The 19,396-nt window shown below is 53.1% G+C and overlaps 1 protein-coding gene across 1 annotated transcript; it reads right to left on the bottom strand.

The window, feature by feature from the left end:
- Window positions 1–8,018: 8,018 nt before the first annotated feature.
- LOC140913785 (lectin) lies at window positions 8,019–18,262 on the bottom strand. Its single transcript, XM_073350580.2, has 6 exons — window positions 18,094–18,262; window positions 16,183–16,301; window positions 12,575–12,721; window positions 11,880–11,994; window positions 9,529–9,601; window positions 8,019–8,849 (listed from the first exon to the last, which is right to left on the bottom strand). Exons 1-6 carry the CDS (start codon window positions 18,140–18,142, stop codon window positions 8,828–8,830), a joined length of 525 nt encoding a protein of 174 aa, XP_073206681.1. The 5' UTR covers window positions 18,143–18,262; the 3' UTR covers window positions 8,019–8,827.
- Window positions 18,263–19,396: the final 1,134 nt, after the last annotated feature.

The raw sequence follows: 19,396 nt of genomic DNA, 5'->3' as shown, positions 1-19,396 counted from the left end.
GAGAGAAAGGGGGAAGGAGAGCTGGGGGCGTAGGTAGGGGAGGTTCCCCTTTTTGAAGGATGACCCTAAAGACACCCCAAACTACACAGCACCCCTGGTGGGGCCATGTAAGCAGAGGTGATACAAGGGGCATTAAGCTGGTGTGGCTGGGCAGGGGGTGCCAGGGGTTAGAAAGAGGCAGGCTCCAGCCTGAGGGTTCCTGGGAGGGGATGGGGGCTCTGAAATACAGAGTGCATGTATTTCCCCCTCCCTTGGTGTTGGCTCCCTGGCATTGCTGCATGGGAGGGTGGGTGTCTATGTGCCTATAGACTGAGATGGCTCTGAACTCTGCCCACCCCCTGCCACCACCTTGCAGGAGATAGATGACATCCCCTGTTCAGGCACCTCAGCGTTGCAACCCTGCCCTCCTCCTGGAGCTGCCCATGGAGACAGGCTCCTGGCTCCTACCCTGGCTGGTTATGCTTTCCTTTCTACACCTGAGCATTGGGAAGGGACTCATGACTTGGGGGGGGGGGGGCAAAAAGTGACACTCCCCAAGAGCTAGGTGCCAGGACAATGAGTCAGGTCCCTTTAAGGGACTTCAGGTTGGGCCCTGTGGAAATTGAGGCCCACATCTCATTTCGGAGAATTGGCAAAGGGGATTCAGGGGAGTGGGGTGGAGGTAAAAGGAGCAAAGACGCTCTGGGCTGGCCCATGAGGGGGACCTTTAGAGTGATCCCTGCACGGTGTAGTGCTGGGTCACAGGCCATCCCCCCCACCCACAGCCTGATCTCAACTGTGGCTCGTTCCCTACCACCCTGCTGAGTTAATTCCACCCCCACAGGTCAGCCCTGGGGGAAGGCTAGGGAGTTGCCCTCACTGTCTCTGCATTGAATCACTGGGCAGTTCAGAGCACAGACGCTCCACGGCTCTCTGAGGTGGACTTCAGCATTACCCCTGCCCTGACTCCTGTGCACATATATCTCTAGCTCCAGGGGCTTGGACCCAGCAACAGCCTGGGAGGGGAGGGATCTCCTGTCTCTGCCCAGCAGAGGAAGAGGAGCGTGTGGCTCTGCCATGCAGCGTGGGGAGGGAAAGAAGAGTTCAGGTTCTGCCGAGCGGGAGCTCAGGGTTCTGTGCAGCGGGAAGCTTGTTGCTGTGCCTGGGGCCGGAGGGGGCTTTTCCCAGTAGAAGCCAGTGGGAGTTAACCTGTCTGGCTCTCCGGGTCAGGCTGGCATCTCCCCCACAGCTCAGCAGCGGGGCCATACGCAGAGCTGCCTGGGACTAGGCTCTGTCCCTTTTCCACTGTGCGGTAACCTTTGGCCTTGTGCCTCCAGGAGCCATACGCAGCCAGGGCGATGAGGATGGCCAGGCCCGTGGCCGTGCCAGACAGGCCCCCTCCACCACCCAGCCCTGTGGCAGGGCATGGCTCAGCGGGATCCCTGAGCTGCCACAGCTGGGTCTGGGCATCTTTGACCCAGCAACGCTCTCCCTTGGCATTGGTCACCAGGACTGTGTCAATGCCCACCAGGGTCATGACGAATATAGGGAGGGAGCTGTGCCGGGGAGAGGGCCCCTCCGGTGAAGATCCCAGACTGGATGCAGTACTCTACTTGGCAGCTGTTGCTGATCAGAGCCAGGTGCTGGCTGAATCCCACCAGGCAGCACTTCAGGTAGGGGTCATCCATGGTCCCCAGGTGGGTGCCCCCAGGGGGTTCCCTGTTTTGCAGCAGAAGAGCCCCCCAAAGGGCACAGAATACCTGTGCCCCATCTCATAGTCCCTGCTGACACACAGCTGGTGCACTTGTGCTGATAGGAGTGGGGGAGGTGGGGTGGGGTGCAGCCCCAGCTTGGGGGGGCAGGTGAGGCAGATGCATAACTTTGCTGCATTCATGAGGATCCCTGGTGGACTCAGCAGGGAATGCGGAGTGCCAGTGACCACATGGTGGCAGCACAGGCCAGGGGTCCCAATAGCAGATTGGCCATCAGCAGATCTCAAAGCGCTTTCCAGAGCAGGTCGGCATCATTCTCCCTGTGCTAAGCATGAGAAAACCAACACACTAAAGAAGCGAAGTGACTTACCCCAGGCCAGAAAGCCAATGACATAGAACCAGCTCTCTCCAGCCACAATCTAGTGCCCTAGGCCACACAGTGCCCCCTTGCATTTCATTGGGAAAGAGCCTCTGGGAATCAAGATGGCTGAGAAGAGGGGTGGGTACTAACATAGGCTCCCCCAGTGATATAAAATCATCCCAGAAAGTTGCAGCATTGGCTTTTACGCTCTGGCAGCAGGGCTCAGCTGGTTCCACTGGGGCTTGAACCCAGGCCCTTCTGTACATAAAAAGAGCTGGAACCAGGATTACACTACAGAGTCAAATACCACAAGAAAACTCCATTGATCTCCTAAGCAAAGGTCACAGCGGCTTCTAGGTCTATGCATGGATGATATTTTAAGGCCTAGATCTTCAAAGGTATTTTTAGGCACTTAACCCGCATTAAAAGCGATGGGAGTTGGGCACTGAAGTCTCTGTGAAAATGTGGGCCTAAGTCCCTTGCTGCATAGCTCTTCAGCTGCTAGAGCCTGTAGGTTCCTTGCAGTCCTTGGGGCCATTTCCCAGCCTGGTCTTGCATGTAAAGTGCATAGATCCATCTCCATGACTGGCCATGGGGAACTGCAGCAGCATCGACTGGAAGAGAGCGCTAGAGGACACAGGGGCTGGCAAGACAAAGGCAGCAGGAACCACGCCTTGGTTTTTGATCCCCGTCCAGACATGAGGGCACGGACTAAACCCGCCTCACGAGCCCAGCTGCAGCTCCTTTCTTCGCTCTCTGGAAGTGAGAGACCAATGCAGGGAGGTGTCATTAGTCGCACAAAGCAGGATTATGCTAAATTAGTACAATAGCTCCTTCTAGCTGTGATTGTGATCCATGGACTTCTAACCATTCATAAACAGAAAGAAAACAGCCACAACTAGTGCCAAACAAATTGGCTTCCACCTGGTGTGAATTCCGGTTTTGTTACCATTGTTTACCAGGACCTACACCCCATTTGGAACTCTATAAAGTGCATAGAGACATCTAATGTCCGAATACCGCCCTGCAGGTACAGATCATTACACTGGTAACAACACAGCTTTACTTAGGATTAGGGTCTACTGACATTGTGGAGAAATCACATTTTTCAAAGGTTGATCACAGCATAAATAGTAAATTTTGTGGATGTGTTCATACAGTATAAACACAAGTATTGTACTGTACAACTGTAATGTTTGTAAGTCGCCCTGGATAAGGATGTCTGCTAAAATTCAGAGTTAGAACCCCAATACCCTACCATGTTACCCTTACTTCTGCACTGCTGCTGGCAGCAGTGCTGCCTCCAGAGCTGGGTGCCTGGCCAGCAGCTGTTGCTCTCCGACCACCCAGCTCGGAAGGCAGCGCAGAAGTAAGGGTGGCAATATCATGACCGCCTGCCCCCCAATAGCCAGATTTCACAGGGGAGACCAGATTTCAGAATGTGTGACATGTTTTTCATGGCTGTGAATTTGGTAGGACTCAATTTATGATGTCATAATTGTGGAGTAATGAACAATTGAACAATATTAGAAATAGGATAAGGGCAGGATGTGTAGATAAAGGCACTGAGAAGTCTCTTCATTTTTCTGACTGTGGCTGTCACAGCTCAACCTGTGTTGGGAATTAAGGCTGTGAAGCGTGAAGAAATATACAACGGGAGCCTTGTCTGATCTGGATGACAATGGCAGACCAGAAACAGAACAATGTATCTAATGAAATCCAAAGCTTTCAGGATACAAGCACCATTTGTTTTACCCATTTCTTTTTCTCCCTAATCTCTAGGGAGCATTCCACAGGATGGGCCTAATGGGGAATGTATTTTATTTATTCCATTAAAAACAATACTGCATTAAGCTTGGGCGCTGGCAAAGCAGCAGATGCCAGAGCTAAGGGGCTATGCACAACCTTAACTCCGATTCCTTGGGTCTTTGCCTGATTGCATCACAGCCTGTAATCCCAGGGTCATCTACTACATCACCTTACCACCCGAGAGCTGCGACCGAGCTCTGTAGTTAGGGCTGGAGACCAGATTAGTCATCCCTAGTGTTTCCAGTGCACTTTTCATCAGGAGATTTCAAAGCATGTCACAAAGTAATTAGCATCCCCCTTTCACAGATGGGGAAACTGAGGCTCAGAGAGGGGATATGACCTGCCCAAGGTGTTGCAGCAGAGCCAGGAATAGAAGCCATATCTCCCGAATTCCAGTCCACAGCACCATCCACTAGGCCACATAATAGAACAGCCCCTCCCCGACCTTCTTAAATGCTTACATTTTTCTACACCTACTTGTGCTCCATCACTGTGCACAACAGTGGTCAGCTGGAGGCAATTGGTGGGAAGGATCCTGGGTGGCTTGATAGCTGGAGGAAGCATAGAAACTGAAATCAGGTTTGCCTGTGTAACCCACACACCTTGTGGGTGTGATTCTCTTTCCCCTCTAGTGGCACAGGGACCATTTGAGATTAATGAATCTGCTACTGCTTTAGCTATGCACCATGTGGCTTTCAGCTAATGCAGTAGAGGCTAATGCATTTAGCTCCAGAGGTCCCAGGTTTGATCCTGCTTGCCGACAACCAGGGTCTGGATCTGGAAAATGCTACACCCTCAATGCCCAAAGCTCTCAGTATTGTTGCTCCTCTCGCTCTGGCAGCTCTCTCCTTTCCTTCTCAGAGTCAAGCAGCTCCCAGTGGACTGGCCTAGGGCCCAGGTGCTCTCTCAAACCCAATCAGGAGGCAGCTGATCAATCCCTGTAACAAGGGGTTTCCCCAGTTGCAAACACAGGGGCTGGGTAATTGGTTTAGAAGCCTGTGTGTGCTGGAGACAGAGAAAGCCAGAAGCAGCAGATGTGAGCATGGCCCTGAGAGGAAGGACCTGCTGGGCTTCTTGGGCAGAGAGCCCGTTGGAGAGGCAGGTGTGGGGATTTCTGGCAATGAAGCTGCCTGCTGCTGTCAGGACTGTGTGTACATTCTTTGGAGATACACAAGATGCCACCAAAGAATAGACTTGACTCACATCATGGACTGACCCATGGTAACAGAAACAAGGCCCCAAACATCAGCTAATGGCTCAGGCCAAAGGGCCAACCCTGGTAAAACGTCCTGTGGTGCAGTTTCTTCCTCCAAAGAGTTTGTGGCCACAGCCTTTAGTGGGGCGTTGCCCCTGGCCTGTCACTCTGGGCTGAAGCTTTGTGGTGAATGCCACAGCCCCCGGGGGAAGCACTGCCATTCATTTTCCAGCACCGAGCCAGCCCTGCAAACACTGGGCCACCCAATCCTGCAGGGCCAGGAAGGGCCCAAGTCCCAGGTGAGGCTGGCTGGCAACAGTCTGAGGCAAACACCTCAGCAGGAGCTAGGCACCCAGAACAGGACAGTGAAGCACAAGGCTACGGGTGTCCAGTGCAGCTACCGACACACTAGGGTAGAAGGATGCAAAGCAACAAGCGCTTAGAGGGATGCTGTCTCTGGGATGGGGTGTCACAGGGCGCATCACCAGACTGGCACCTCCTCCTGGTCACGCTGGGGAGGAGCTCAAGTCCAGCCCCCCCATCTGCAGCTTGCACACCATTACTGCATCTGCCTGCAACCCCCCTCAAGAACCACAGCACCCTCTTCGTGACTCGGCCCTCCAGCCATGTCGCCATCTGTGTTCCCCCCTTCTGGGGGATTAGCATTCCTGCCTAACAGTCCAGTCACTTCCCCAGTGGCGGGGAGGGGAGACCCAGGCTGCCCACAACTCCTGGTCCCAGCCCAGGGACCCTATAGATGGCAGCCACATGCTGCACCCCAACCAACTGCTCAGCACATTTTCCGGGGCCACTTCCCCACGACCCCAGCACCTTCTTCACCCTTACCTCAGGGATGCAGCGCGTCTGTCCTAGCAGCCAGCTGCGAGTTCCCTCGGTCCCCGCCAGCACTGCTCTGTCCATGGTGCCGCAGGGCTCTCCGCCTGCTAGAGACACACTTCTTCCTCCTCAAGCTCCCAGCAGCCACTGACCACCTCTAGCCCAGGGGCTTCTTTTATGTGAGCCTGCCAGGCCCTGATTGGTCATTCCCTGCAGCCCTTCCCAGATTGCCTGCGCCCAATGCAGCCTCTCTAGGCTGATTGGAGGACTCACATCCGCTGCTCGCATGCAGGATTAACCCCTTTTACAGTGTGTGAGGTAGACACCCCATCACAAACCATCCCCCTCAAGATTGCATCCCTCAAGGGGTTGGGTGTCTCCGACCCTGCAGCTGCCTAAGCTGCATCCATAGCTCACCCCTTTCTCTGTCTGCCTCCCTCAACAGGGGACACACGTCTTCCTGGTCCTGTACATCATCGCTAAACTTTCCCCTCTGGTATGCTAGGTCTCCCTCTGCCCTTTGCAATGGCTAGTTTATCTTTTCACTTGCCCCACTGGGTCCCCCAGCACCTTTACATTCAGGGTCTGAGTCCCCCCACTTGCCACTGGGGAAGTGACTGAACAGCTGCCTGCCAGCCCCCGAGAAGGGGGGAGCACAGATCATGACTCAGAGGATACCCCGGTCCTTCTGCCGTGAGATGGACCCGAGAGCAGATGTGATGGTAGGGAAAGCACCGTTGGGAGAAGGTGCACCAACCTGCCAGCAAGAGGTGCCACTGTGGTGAGTCACACCTTGTCACAGGGGGCACAAATCACCCCCCACCGGCTTCCTAGAGACTGCTCCAGAGACCGCACTGATTTTTCTGAGGTGCCCCTTGTGGGGCAGATGTTGGTTGAGGTGTCCCTCTGCTGGCTGTCAGGGACCTGGAGAAGAGCCATAGGAGCCCAAGATCCAACACAGATCTACCTGGCGAGCCTGTGTGTGCAGTGCCTTGCAGACACCCATGGAGTTTAAGGCCTGAAGAGACCATTAGATCATCGAGTCTGAACTCCTGTATATCACAGGCCTCAAAGTTCACCCATTTCCCCCTGCCCTGCGCCCAGTAACAAGTGTCTGGCTGAAGCATCTTCCCCCAAGGCCTCCCAACTGAGTTTGAAGGCCCCCCCCTGCCCTTGGCAGGCTGTGCCACGGTTACTCACCCAGCCTGCCTCAAACATCCATGCCTTGTTTCTAATTCAGGTGTGTCTGGCTTTAACCTTCCAGCTGTTGGTTCTTGTGCTGCCTTTCTCCACCAGGTTAGACACCCCATTGGTACCTGGGCTGTTCTCCCCTGGGCAGAATGTAAAGGCTGCCATCAAGTCAGCCTCAGTCTTCCAATGGCCTGATGCAGGTGGGGATCCAGGTGGGCTGAGGGGGATGAGCCCCTCATTTTTCTGCCGTGGAGTAAACACTGCCTCCCTGCAGAAGAAGAGTCTCCATATGGGGCACCTTGTAACATGAGGCTGTAAGGTTGGGCCTGCAGATTTCACACATCCCTTAGCCAGGCAAAAGCCCCAGTGTCACCGGCTGGATAAGGGCCCTGGGGTTCAGTCCATTGTGGTTATGGTCAAGAGTAGACGCAGCCCAAGGCTTGCCAGAGCAATTCCACCTCTGGGATTCAGCAGAGCCCCGTTGGGTCGTGTTGGTGACTTGAGATGGGAAATTCAGCTGGGGGAGAGGGTAGAAATCTCCCTGTCCCTTGAAATCTCAGAGAGTCAAGAGGAAATCTGGAAGCCTGGCTTATCCCCAAGCAACGCGGCAAGTGAGTGTTCCACCTGGCAAAGCTGCCGTGGTTTTATAAACCTTTCCCCACAGGTCGCTGCCCTTTCCTCCCCCCACCCCACCTCGCTTTGAAGGTTAAAAACATCAACCATTCAGGAGCAGAACTGAGCCTTACAGCCTCCACATTGTCACAGGCATTATTATTTATTAGGTGTATTATGGTAGCACCCGAGCGCCCCAGTCATGGACCAGCACCGCATTGTGCCAGGCACTGCACATTATTAGGTGTATTACAGTAGTACCTGGGAGCCCCACCCATGGACAGGACCCCATTGTGCCAGGAGCTGAACAATGACGACTACATTCGTTCTCTGGGCGCGCAGCTTTTTTATTGATCATTTTGTTTTGGCCCAGAACATTTGTATGAATGACCTGGTACATGTATAAAGCAGGAGGAAGGGGAGGGAGAAAGACAAGCAGGGATCGGAACAGGGAGCTCGCTAAGCTTGTATCAGCAGAATCGCCGAATGATGCCATGCCAGTGAGAGCGCAGTGTACAGCTGGGTGGCTCTGGAGTCCAAAGAGACTGTGACCCTTGTTCCCCCTGCCTCAGGCCTGCTGCGGGTTCCCATTGGAAAGTGGCTCCCAGCAGGCGCCCGCCAGCTGGGACCGAGGGGGAATCCAGTTGGGTGACATTTTTCAGACCAGCCCCTTTTCCGGTGAAAAATGCAGATTTGGTGAAATCGAACCATTTGGTGAATTGTTTTGGCTTCACTAAAGTGTATCTGTCAAAACTAAAAACCAACCCAGAACAAATCTAAACGTTTGGCGTGTTTGGTCTGAAACTACTTTTCCTTTTGAAATGGCCTTTAGTTTGATTACAAACAAACAAAGTTTTTAAATGGTCACACTCAAAACAAAATTTTTGTCTGGTGCAAAATGATTCCCCCACTTCTCCATTTGCAGAATATTTTTTAAACATTTACCCCCCCCACCCCAATTTTTCAGAATTCTCAGCAAACCCCAAGACCTGTTATTTGCCCAGTTCTACCAAGGACACAAAAGACGGGATAAGGACACAGCAGTAATTGGTTCCAGATGTGAAGCTACAGCATAGGAAGGTGACGCAGCCTCCACTGCAGGATACAGGCCATGTCTTCCACCACATCCTGTTACCAGGATTGGTCCCTGAAGCTGTGGGAACAGGCATTGCCCATGCAAAAGAGGAAGAGAAACAGCTGTTGGTTGTGGTGCCCAGATGTGGATGGGACCTTTCCTCTCTAGGGGCGCCAGTTCTGATCTGGCCCCAGGGTGCTGGCTCAGGGGATGGGAAATGGGACATGGGGCCTTTGCCCTGTAGGGGGTGCTAGCTCCAATGTGGCCCCAGGGCAGTGGTCCTGGCGGATTTAGGGGGGTCAGGGAAGGGGATACGGGGCCTTTCCCATTTGAGGCTCTAATGCCAGTATGGCCAGTTTCAGGTCAGCAGTAACTAAAGATGCTCCTGTCTGAAGGCCGTTTAGTGGCTCCTGCCTGAGCTGGAGGATCTCAGCCTGGGAGGATGGCGCCCATCTCACAGGAGTCACCCACCCTTGGGCCAGAGGAGCCCTGGAGACTAAGCTCCCTAGAGACGTCTCTTCCCGAGCAGGCGGTATGCAGGCAGGACACTGCCATCGCTGTATGTGGAGCTCACTGGGACAGACTGTGTCTTCCTACGTGTTGGTACAGTGGCTGGCACAGTCTGAGCACAAGTGCAATATAAACAACAACAGGGCCCCGTGGGTGCCCGAACAGTCACCGGGACACCTTCAGCCACTGCTAGAGTTTGCCTGTCTGGAGAAGAGCCCGCCCTGGTGGGAGCGAAGCTGGATGGTACCTGTTCTGCAGGGTGTATTTGCAAACGAATGGGAAGGACCAGCTGCCGTCAAAGTCGTTCCAGGTGACAAAGCCTGAAAGAGATGGAATCAGAAGGAATCAACCCAGGAACAAACCGCCCGCTGGCAGGAACAGGCACATCCATGACTAGGAAAGTCATCTGCATGTGAGAGCTAATGTAACCACTCTACCAGTGCGGGCATCTGTTAGGTCATTACTGGGGTGATAGAAATGTAAGCAGTGTCAGGATGAGCTCCACCTTGACATCTGGTGGTGAGGTGTGGCAAGTTGTGGAAAAGAACTTCAGGGGCTGATCTCATTTGCATAGGCACACCCACCCTGCCTAGAATGAGGCCATAGCTGCCCAAATGGTCACTTTGGCTGCTGTGGGATCCCCAGTGTCTCTGTTATTGGGGCAGGAAGAATAAATTGTTATTACCCTGATTATGGGAACTGTGCTTGGAACTGTACTTGGCCTTTTGTTATGATGGAGGGACTCACCATCAATTAAGTAGCACTCGCTAGGCAAGGGTTATGGGTTTTAAAACTCTGTGAATTGAGAGTGGTTGGGGATAAGTATTAATACTTGATAGCATGGATCTCTGGGTGATGACCTTATATGCTAATTGCACTTCCTCCTCTCTCTACTATGGAATATCAGAGCTAATTTTGATTCCATTAGGAGTCTAGTTATAGGCTGCTGAACTCACTTTGGGCTAATGGTGCACCAGTACTGAGGCTCCCCTACTACAGGCTGAATTCACTAAAGAGCTGAACTGACTAAGAGCTGAAATTACTGAGTATTGTGTTAAGTAGTGGGGGAGCCTGAAGATATATTGTGGAGTAGTTTGCGGGATGGCTGGAGTGCCTTGTGGACAGGCTGGTGGAGCAGTTCGTGGGACGGCGGGAGCTGCTGGTGGGACGCGGAGCAGTTCGGGGGACGACGGGAGCTGCTTGTAGGCTGCGGAGCGAAGCGAAGGCCTATGGAGCTATGGGGCGGTCAGCTTCAGATCATGTAAGGTGCCTCTTACGCCCGTCCCATCTCCACCCAGGTTGGGAGGTAAAGCTCCGCAGATAAACTTTCGAACTCTGGGGCTGCCCTGACCAGGGACAGAGACTTTTGGGTCATTGGACTTTTGGGACTTTGGGTGATTTGGGGTTGCTGGACTCAAGAACCAAAGGGAAAGGGGCATGCCCCAATTTGCTTGGGGTGGGTTTTTTGCTCATGGGTTGTGTTATGAATCCGGTTGGTGGTGTTTCCCCAACATAATGCCACATTGTTTCTCTCTGTTATTAAAAGACTTTTGCTACACTCAGACTATGTGCTTGCGAGAGGGGAAGTATTGCCTCTTGGAGGCGCCCAGCGGGGGTGGTATATATTTGTCCCAGGTCACTGGGTGGGGGCTCAAGCCGGTTTGCATTGTGTTATTGGAATGGATCCCCTAGATATTGAACCCGGCCCTTGTTGCTGCCAACTCTGATGGGCAGAAGGGTTACAGAAAGATAGATAGATAGATAAATAGTGGAAAACCCTAGTGGGAACTTAGATGAGGCCTGAAAAGAAAGGCTGAGAGCAACATTGCCCTGCTCCATTGCCACCTTGCATCTTGGGTCCTCAATTTCTCCAGTGCAAATTGGTGTAACTGGGTGACCCATGCCTGCCAATAGTGGGGTGGGGCGGGAGTGAGGGCAGCCAGCTTCAGTAGTGTTACTGAGCATGCTCAGTACAAGCCAAGCAGCAAATCTGGGGCGGGTGGGTGCGACCCTGCTTGACCCCACTACGCATCCCCTGTTTGCACCCATGTAGCTGTGGTATACCTGAGGGCACATGGGGCAGGCCGGAGCTGATCCCAGCCCGAGGTGATCACACACTGTTCCATATGTGGAGTTCACTTTGAGAGTGGGTCACAATGCACTGGAATTGTCAGTCCTCAGGCTTACGTGCATGTGCTGATCACTGATCGGGATGTATTGGAGAGGGCTCTCCCCAGGAAACTGGCCAGCCACTAGGGAGGGCTTTTGTTTGGATTGGGGTGGTCTTGGGAGGGGGGGAGGCAGGGGTTGTCTTCCTCCAAAGCTTTTGGCGTAAGCCCTAGTCAGAGACAGTCAGAGGCAGAGGTCAGTGGACTGAGTTGCTAGGGCAGAGGTAGGAGACCAAACCAGACAGCTCAATGCTTTGATCGGATGGTCCAGCCAACCAGCAGGAACTGAAGCTGGGCGATGATCTTCTGGTGAGAGTCAGGGGGTTGAGATAATGAGCCAGCCCTGACCAAACAGAGCCACCAAGCATCTGCCCCCGCCCCCCCGCACACATGCACACACACACACACCACCCCAGGACAAAGCTCCCACCGTTTTCCAGGATCCAGGAGCCCAGGTAGTTTTCTCCCGGGAGGCCATCGGGCTGGTCTGCAGGAAATGTCTTGAAACTGTATTTGGAACCATCCGTCCACATGAAAGACCCCTCCTAGGGAAAAGGTGATGCTGTTAGTGACTAAACCAGGGGCCAGGAGTGGAGCAATAGCCACTCAAGAATCAGCATTCTCTCTAGCACCTCAGCTGCCCCTAATATCCCAGCTATGGAGGTCCCTTCTCTAGGTGTCCCCATGTCTTTCCTCACTGCAGCCCACTCCAGCACAGACAGAGTCAGCCTCACACCATCCCGGGGAGTGGGGAAGGGTCCTCCCCATGTTACAGATAGGGGAACTCAGCACAGGGTAGATTAAGTGACTGCACCAAGGTCACACAGAGACACAGTGGCAGACCCAGGAACTGAACCCAGGACTCTCAAGTCCCCTTGCACTGCCCTAAGCGCTGGGCCATCCTTCTGTCTGTTGGGCTGGCAGAGTGAGCAGCACCGACCTGGCTTCAGATTGAAATAACAAGCCCACAACTTTAGACACAGGAAGCCAAATTCTTCTCTCAACCCCATGGATTTCCCTGGGTATAAGTGGAAAGGCCAGTCTGACTCTCCGTCCCTGGCAATTGCTCTGAAGTTGCAGTTGCTCTGATCATGGGTTGTGCCAGACGGGTGAGACGGGAGCTACCTTGAAAGTGTCGTGTGCGCCGATCCAGTAGGCCTGCCCTTTAGTGTAATCCAGCGGCTTGCCCATCAGGTGAAAGATGAAATCATTTTCCTCTGCGCTGTGGATGGAGGCCAGATGGGAGTTCCTGCCAAGGCTTTGACATGCCACCTGAAAAGGCACCGCAAGGACAGCTCACACAAGGCTGCAACCTGCACACCTGACCCAAAACACTGAGAAATCAATGAAAAAGGGCCTGTGAACATCAGTGGGTCAGGGCCCTAGAGAAGGAGAGTGGTCTTCTCGTTGAGGCAGTGGGCTAGCCATGAAGAGAGATGGGCTGAATTCCCAGTTCTGCCACAGACTCACCAGGTGGCCTTGGGCAAGTCTCGTAGCTTCTCAGACCTTGGTTTCCGCCACAGGGAGGGGACTTGTCCATTTGCTACAGGGACAAAAGCACCCCTCCCACGGCGGTAGTAAGTGTCTATGCTACTGCAGCACAGCTGCAGTTGTGCCATTATAGCATTTTGAGTGAAGACTGGGGTGCCAGAATGGGGGGGAGGGGGGCAAGGGGACATGCCCCCCACTTTTAAAAGTGAGGGAAGAAGCCATGTGGAGGCGTGGCCTAGTGGGGGAAGGGCTAGCACAGGAGCAGGGTCTCTGAGGAAGGGGCAGTGTGGGGGGCGGGGCCATGGTTCGGGCACCTATGCCCCCCCCCCCCTTTAGAGGTTTCCACCACTCTTGGTGTAGGCACAGGCTCAGAGTGTCAACATTTGAAAAGTCTGTGGGGAGGACAGGCAGAGCTAAGATCAGGAGCTGTATGATGCCGGAAGGTGTTAATGGCTGCCATCCACCAACAATTCAAGAGGCGGTGGTTGCAGCTACCTGCTCTGCTAACCAGATGGCAAAGACTGGCCCTGTGTCCTCCATTTCCCCCTTTCTTGTTTTTTTCTGATTTTCCCCCAGATCACTAGAACTCTGGGCATCGATGCCTGGACAGTTCCCTGACGTTTTGGGACAGATGGCATGCGGCCTTCAAGTGTTATCACGTTGCAGACAGACAGACCCACGGAGAAATGCCCTCGAGCGGAGTATAAGCTTATGGATACAGAGATCTTGGTGGGAAGGGAATAATGGCCATTGGAGGAATGTTTAGAGGAGGTGAACAGAGGCCATCTGGAAGGCTGGGAAATTCCCTCAGACTTGTTCGTGTGGCGGAGGAGGGATTCCAAGATTCCCCCTAGCAGGGGTCACACCAGCTGCTTAAGGGATAGATTCACTCACATGGCTCAGGATTTAAAGAGAGACGTCAGTGGACCCCTTTGAACAGACGCTGCATAGGAGCCCACTCCACCAACAGTGCCACTGATCTCAAGGGAACCACGTACAGCACCACCCGGGGCTGGCCAGAATCCAGCCCTTAGTAACCTGCCCTCAAGAGCATTTCCTGTCCCCTCCCTCTCTCCCCGCTCAGCAAAGAAGCCCAGCTGTTAATACTCCCTAGCGCTTGTAAAGTGCTTCTCATCCACCGATCTGGGCCAGAGCGCTGGGCGACAGCAGCTGCACCAGCCCTCTGACCACCAGAGCACCAATTAACTAGCCCCAGAGTAAACCAGAGGGGCAGAGCTGTGCCTAATTGACAGATCAGAGATGGGCTGCGGACAGACAGGGCTAATGAGCCCATTTGCCCAGAAAGTAGAAAAGGCCCAGGAAGGAAGTGCCAGGGGAGAGTGTCTGCACTGCAATCAAAAGACCTACAGCATGGCCATGGCTGGCCCAGGTCAGCTGACTTGGGATCCTGAGGCTCGGGCTACGGAGCTTTAAATTGCAGTGTAGACGATCAGGCTCCATCATCAGTCCAGCTCTGAAACTCTGCGAAGGGGGAAGGTTTCAGAGCTGGGCTCCAGCTCAAGCCCGAATAGCTCCAAAGCTATTTGTTGTCTTGCAAGCCCGAGTCTGCTGACCTGGGCTCAGACACTGTGCAGTGGGGTTTTTAATCGCAGTGTAGACATACCCTCAGCATTAGTCCCAGGCAAGGTCTCTGAGGGAGAGCGCTCCTCCCTCTCCAGTCCTTGCTCTAAGGGGCTGAGGATTATGAGCTAGTGCAGATAAGGTGCTGCACTCTGCTGAAAAGGTGATGAGGGAACCCTGTAAATCAGTGGTCTCCAACCTTTTTACACACTAGATCCCTTTTTGAATTTAAGATCAACCCAGTATTTACCCCACCCATTCCCCAAGGCCCCACCCCTTCCCTGAGGCCCCATCCTGCTCACTCCATCCCCTCCTCACTCTGTTGCTTGCTCTCCCCAACCCTCACTCACTTTCACCAGGCTGGGGCAGGGAGTGGGGGTGCAGTGCAGGAGGGGGTGCAGACTCTGGACTGGAGCTGAGGGGTTCCGAGTGTGGGAGGGGGCTCCAAGCTGAGCCTGGGGCAGGGGGTTGGGGTGCAAGAGTGAGGGGTGCAAGCTCTGGGAGGGAGTTTGGGTGCAGGGGTCATATGGTCACACTGCACCAAATCTCATAGAATCCACTGGACATGAGTTTTACTTTTTATTAGTGTCATTTGTGGTTTATGGATCCAAAATCCTTCAGGGATTGACACAATTCTGTGTAACATTCTCAACTGTGGGGTGTGCATTGGTTGAGCCTGGGGCAGGGGTTGGGTGCAGGAGTGAGGGATGCAATCTCTGATACGCGAGATAGCATGCAGGAGTGGGCTCCAGGCTGGGGCAGAGTGTTGGGGTGAATGAGGGGGTGAGGGTGGTGGGAGGGAGTTTGGTGCAGGAGGGGGCTCTGGGCTGGTGCAGAGGATTGGGGTGCAGGAGGGGATGAGGAGTGTGGGCTCTGGGAGGGAGGTTGGGTGCAGGAGGGGCTCCAGCCTGGGGCAGGGGTTTGGGGTGCAGGAGGGGGTACAAGGTACAGGCTCCATCCAGGAGGCACTTACCACAGGTGGCTCCTGGTAGGTGGCGCAGCAGGGCTCAGGTAGGCTGCCTGCCTGCCATAGCACCACACCATTCCCAGAAGCGGGTGGCTGCTGGCACATCTCTGCGTGCCCCTTGGGGGGAGGAGGGCAGCGGATCTCTGTGCATTGCCCCTGACCACAAGCACCACCCCCGCCACTCCCATTGGCCAGTTTCCGGAGCTGCTTTCCCCTGCTCCCCAGGGGCCACGGACACGTGCCAGCAGCCAGCAGCTACTGGAAGCAGTTTGGGGCCACAGAAGACAGGCAGCTTGCCTGAGCCCCGCTGTGCCATGGGACTTTTAACGGCCCAGAGATTGCGATCAACTGGCAGAGGCTCCAGGATCGACCAGTCGATCATAATCGATGGGTTGGTGATCACTGCTGTAAATCAGCTACACGTAGTGTTCCCAAGCAGAGCATCTCCAAGTGCTTTGTGCGCTCAGAAAAAGATAGGAGCAGAGTCCATGCACTGTTAAAAGATCTCAAAGCACTTTACAAAGGAAGTCAGTATCTTTACATTTTACAGACTGGGAAACTGAGGCACAGAGAGGAGAGTGACTTGCCCTAGGTCACCCAGCAAACCAGTGCTGGGAATAGAATCCAGCTCTCCTATGTCCCAGGCTGGGGCTCTTTCCACTAGGCCTTGCTGCCTCCCTGTATTCAGACTTGCCTCAGCTTCGGGCCACTTCGTCGGTTTCATCACAGCCTTATAGCAGGCATCTTGATACTGCACCCAGCCTTCAGCACAAAAGCCACGGGTGCAGAGACAATTCTCCTGGGAGCAGGCACCTAGTGTCAAGATTGGGAACCACAAGTGCAATAAGCATGCAAGAGAGAATAAAACATTAGTGCAGCATATTTCATGCATTGGTCCCAAAGGCAGGTAAATACTACACCAATTGCTCATTGCAGGAGAAATCAGTGATACGGAGTCTGAGTAGTTTCTTAGTGCACCTTGTTTATTTACATTTATGCACCAGCAGTCCTGGAACAGAGGTGGTCACAAACAGCACACATCCAAGCCCCTCTGTCAGGGATCTCAGTCCACGCATCAGTGCCAGGTTCCCAGGGAGCAACAAACCCTCCTTCCCTTTGCAACAGTTGCCCACCAAAAATAAACTGCATTACAAAACTAAAAAGACTATGTCTGCCAAGACTGTACTCTGGCTCACATACTAAGATTGTGTGTAACAGCACCATCTGGTGGCACCACCATAGCAGTATCATTACCCTCATGCAGGGAGAAGAGTGAGCTAGAGGTTGCTATAATTGTTAATGATTTTAACCGATTGCTTCATTTATCAATAGTAGTTTTTCATACACAATAATTATTAATACAGCAGCAGCATTTTGCTTGGTGCTTTACAGTGAATGAAAAAGAAGGGGTCCCTTGCTTAAAAACTACATGGAACAAACATAAAAGGTGGTGACAGACAAGATTCATAGCTGCCAAGGCCAGAAGAAACCATAGTGATATCTAGAGTTACTGCCTAGATAACACAAGTCAGAGAATTGCCCTGAAATAATTCCTACAGCAGATCTCTCGGGAAGCATCCAATCTTGATTTTGAAATGGCCAGTGATGGAGAATCCATCATGACCCGAGGAAGAAGGGAACGGAGAAGAGTTTTGGGTGGAAGGAAATTAAAATAATATGAACCACGTTATTTAGAGCTAACTTGTGGCAGTGAAGAGCTGGGCTGCCCAGCGAGCAGAGTGGGACCTGAATCAGTGGGTACACTGCTTCCCCCTTTTGCTCCAGAAGGGGGCGCTGAACCTGTGCCAGCCCTGACTCTGTGGCAGATTAATCCCGCTGATACTTTTATTATTATGATTAATTATATTACGGGAGCGGCTCGGAACCCTCTTCATGGACCAAGACCCTGTTGCACTAGGCACTGTACAAAGAAGCAGCTGACAGCCTCCCCCAAAAGCTTACAAACTAGGCCAAGAGCTGGTTGCAGCTGTATGGAGGAGTGCAAGGAAATAATGCGACGATATTGGTCAGCAGGTTGGGCAGGGGTCTCAGCACGCCAGTGGCATAACTGATGCCAAGTTTTTGTAGCTGTCATGGCAGGGGAGAATTTTGAAGGAGGACAAGGAGGCAGTTTTGTGCATGTTTACAGGGAGTTCCTCCCAAGCATGGAGTCAGGATGACTTTGTTGGACAGGGGAAACTCTGGGTGCATAGGAAGAGGGAGGTCATTCCAGGCAGAGGTGCATGGAAAAGGGCACAAGTGGGATGGGGAGACAAACGAAGCTTCAAGGTTAGGGTGAGAGGTGGGAGGAAGAGGAGAAGACAGGGAGCCAGATGCCCTCTGCTTCACCTTCCAGCTCTCAAGCCTGGGGTGAGTGAAGTGTTCAGACCCCATGGACCTCTCAGTCCTTGGACTCTTTGCCAAAATCCAGCAAGGGGAAGCAGTGGGTGCTGAGCCGGCAGAAGGGGTGCGAAGTGAAGACATCTCTCTACCAGGACCAGGGCTCCCCATGGACTCCATGAGGCTGTCTCGGTCAGGTGGTGGTGCCTAGAGAACACTGTGGTTGGGCTGGGGGTTAGCAGCAGGGAAGGATAACCCAACTCACCCCAGGCAATGAAGATGAGCACGAGGTAGAGGGATGTCCTGGGCTCCATCTCTGGTGAGGATGAGGGTCAGCAGGCAAATCTCAACAGACCCGCTGGCTAGCAGAGACTCCCCTCGGGTTGGGCTCTCTCGCTTTGTTCACGGTGGAATAATGAGGACACAAAGGGATGCAGGAACTTTTGTATCAGTCCTCTGCACAGCTGTGATTCATCACAGGAAATCCCGCTCCTCTGACCTTCCTCTGTGTTCCTTCTGGCTCCAGCAGCCTGGTTTAACCCTCTCTCCACATGGAGGCCAGTGGAGTAAGCCCTGCAGCTGCTCACTTTATTGTGGTGGGCAAATGTACTAGTTGTCTTCAGGCAGGAAACTGGACAACATGGGAGAGTGAAGGCACAAGGAAATCTCCCTGGAACCTGAGCAATAGCCACCCCACAATAGCCACCATCCTGCAATTCCTTTCTTTGCCATTAGGGGAGGGCAGAGTGGCTGCACAGGTGGAAAAGAGAGAAAGCAGAAGCCCGGCAGTGGAAAATTCAGCTCTTAAAGGGAAGTGTGCACATGGATCATACCCACTGGGATGAGTTCCCCCCCAGCATACTTTTAACTAAGGAGAGCAATTTGGATGGGGAGGACAGAAATTGGGAAGACACACTGGTTAAAAAACAACACACAATAGCATCAATCCAGGAAGATTTTGGAAAATGTAGGGGACAATTTCCTGGTGCAAGTGCTAGAGGAACCAACTGGGGGGGAGCTTTTCTTGACCTGCTGCTCACAAACCGGGAAGAATTAGTGGGGGAAGCAAAAGTGGATGGGAATCTGGGAGGCAGTGACCATGAGTTGGTTGAGTTCAGGATCCTGACACAGGGAAGAAAGGTAAGCAGCAGAATACAGACCCTGGACTTTAGGAAAGCAGACTTCGACTCCCTCAGGAAAATGATGGGCAGGATCCCCTGGGGGACTAACATGAAGGGGAAAGGAGTCCAGGAGAGCTGGCTGTATTTCAAGGAATCCCTATTGAGGTTACAGGGACGAACCATCCCCATGTGTAGAAAGAATAGTAAATATGGCAGGCGACCAGCTTGGCTTAATGGTGAAATCCTTGCGGATCTTAAACATAAAAAAGAAGCTTACAAGAAGTGGAAGATAGGACAACTGACCAGGGAAGAGTATAATATTATTGCTCGGGCATGTAGGAATGAAATCAGGAAGGCCAAATCACACCTGGAGTTGCAGCTAGCAAGAGATATTAAGAGTAACAAGAAGGGTTTCTTCAGGTATGTTGGCAACAAGAAGAAAGCCAA

This window comes from Lepidochelys kempii, chromosome 6 (genome assembly GCF_965140285.1).
Source record: "Lepidochelys kempii isolate rLepKem1 chromosome 6, rLepKem1.hap1, whole genome shotgun sequence".
NCBI classification, from domain to species: Eukaryota; Metazoa; Chordata; order Testudines; family Cheloniidae; genus Lepidochelys; species Lepidochelys kempii.
The sequence above is the reverse complement of the archived record's forward strand: the minus strand, read 5'-3'. Positions and strand labels throughout refer to the sequence as shown.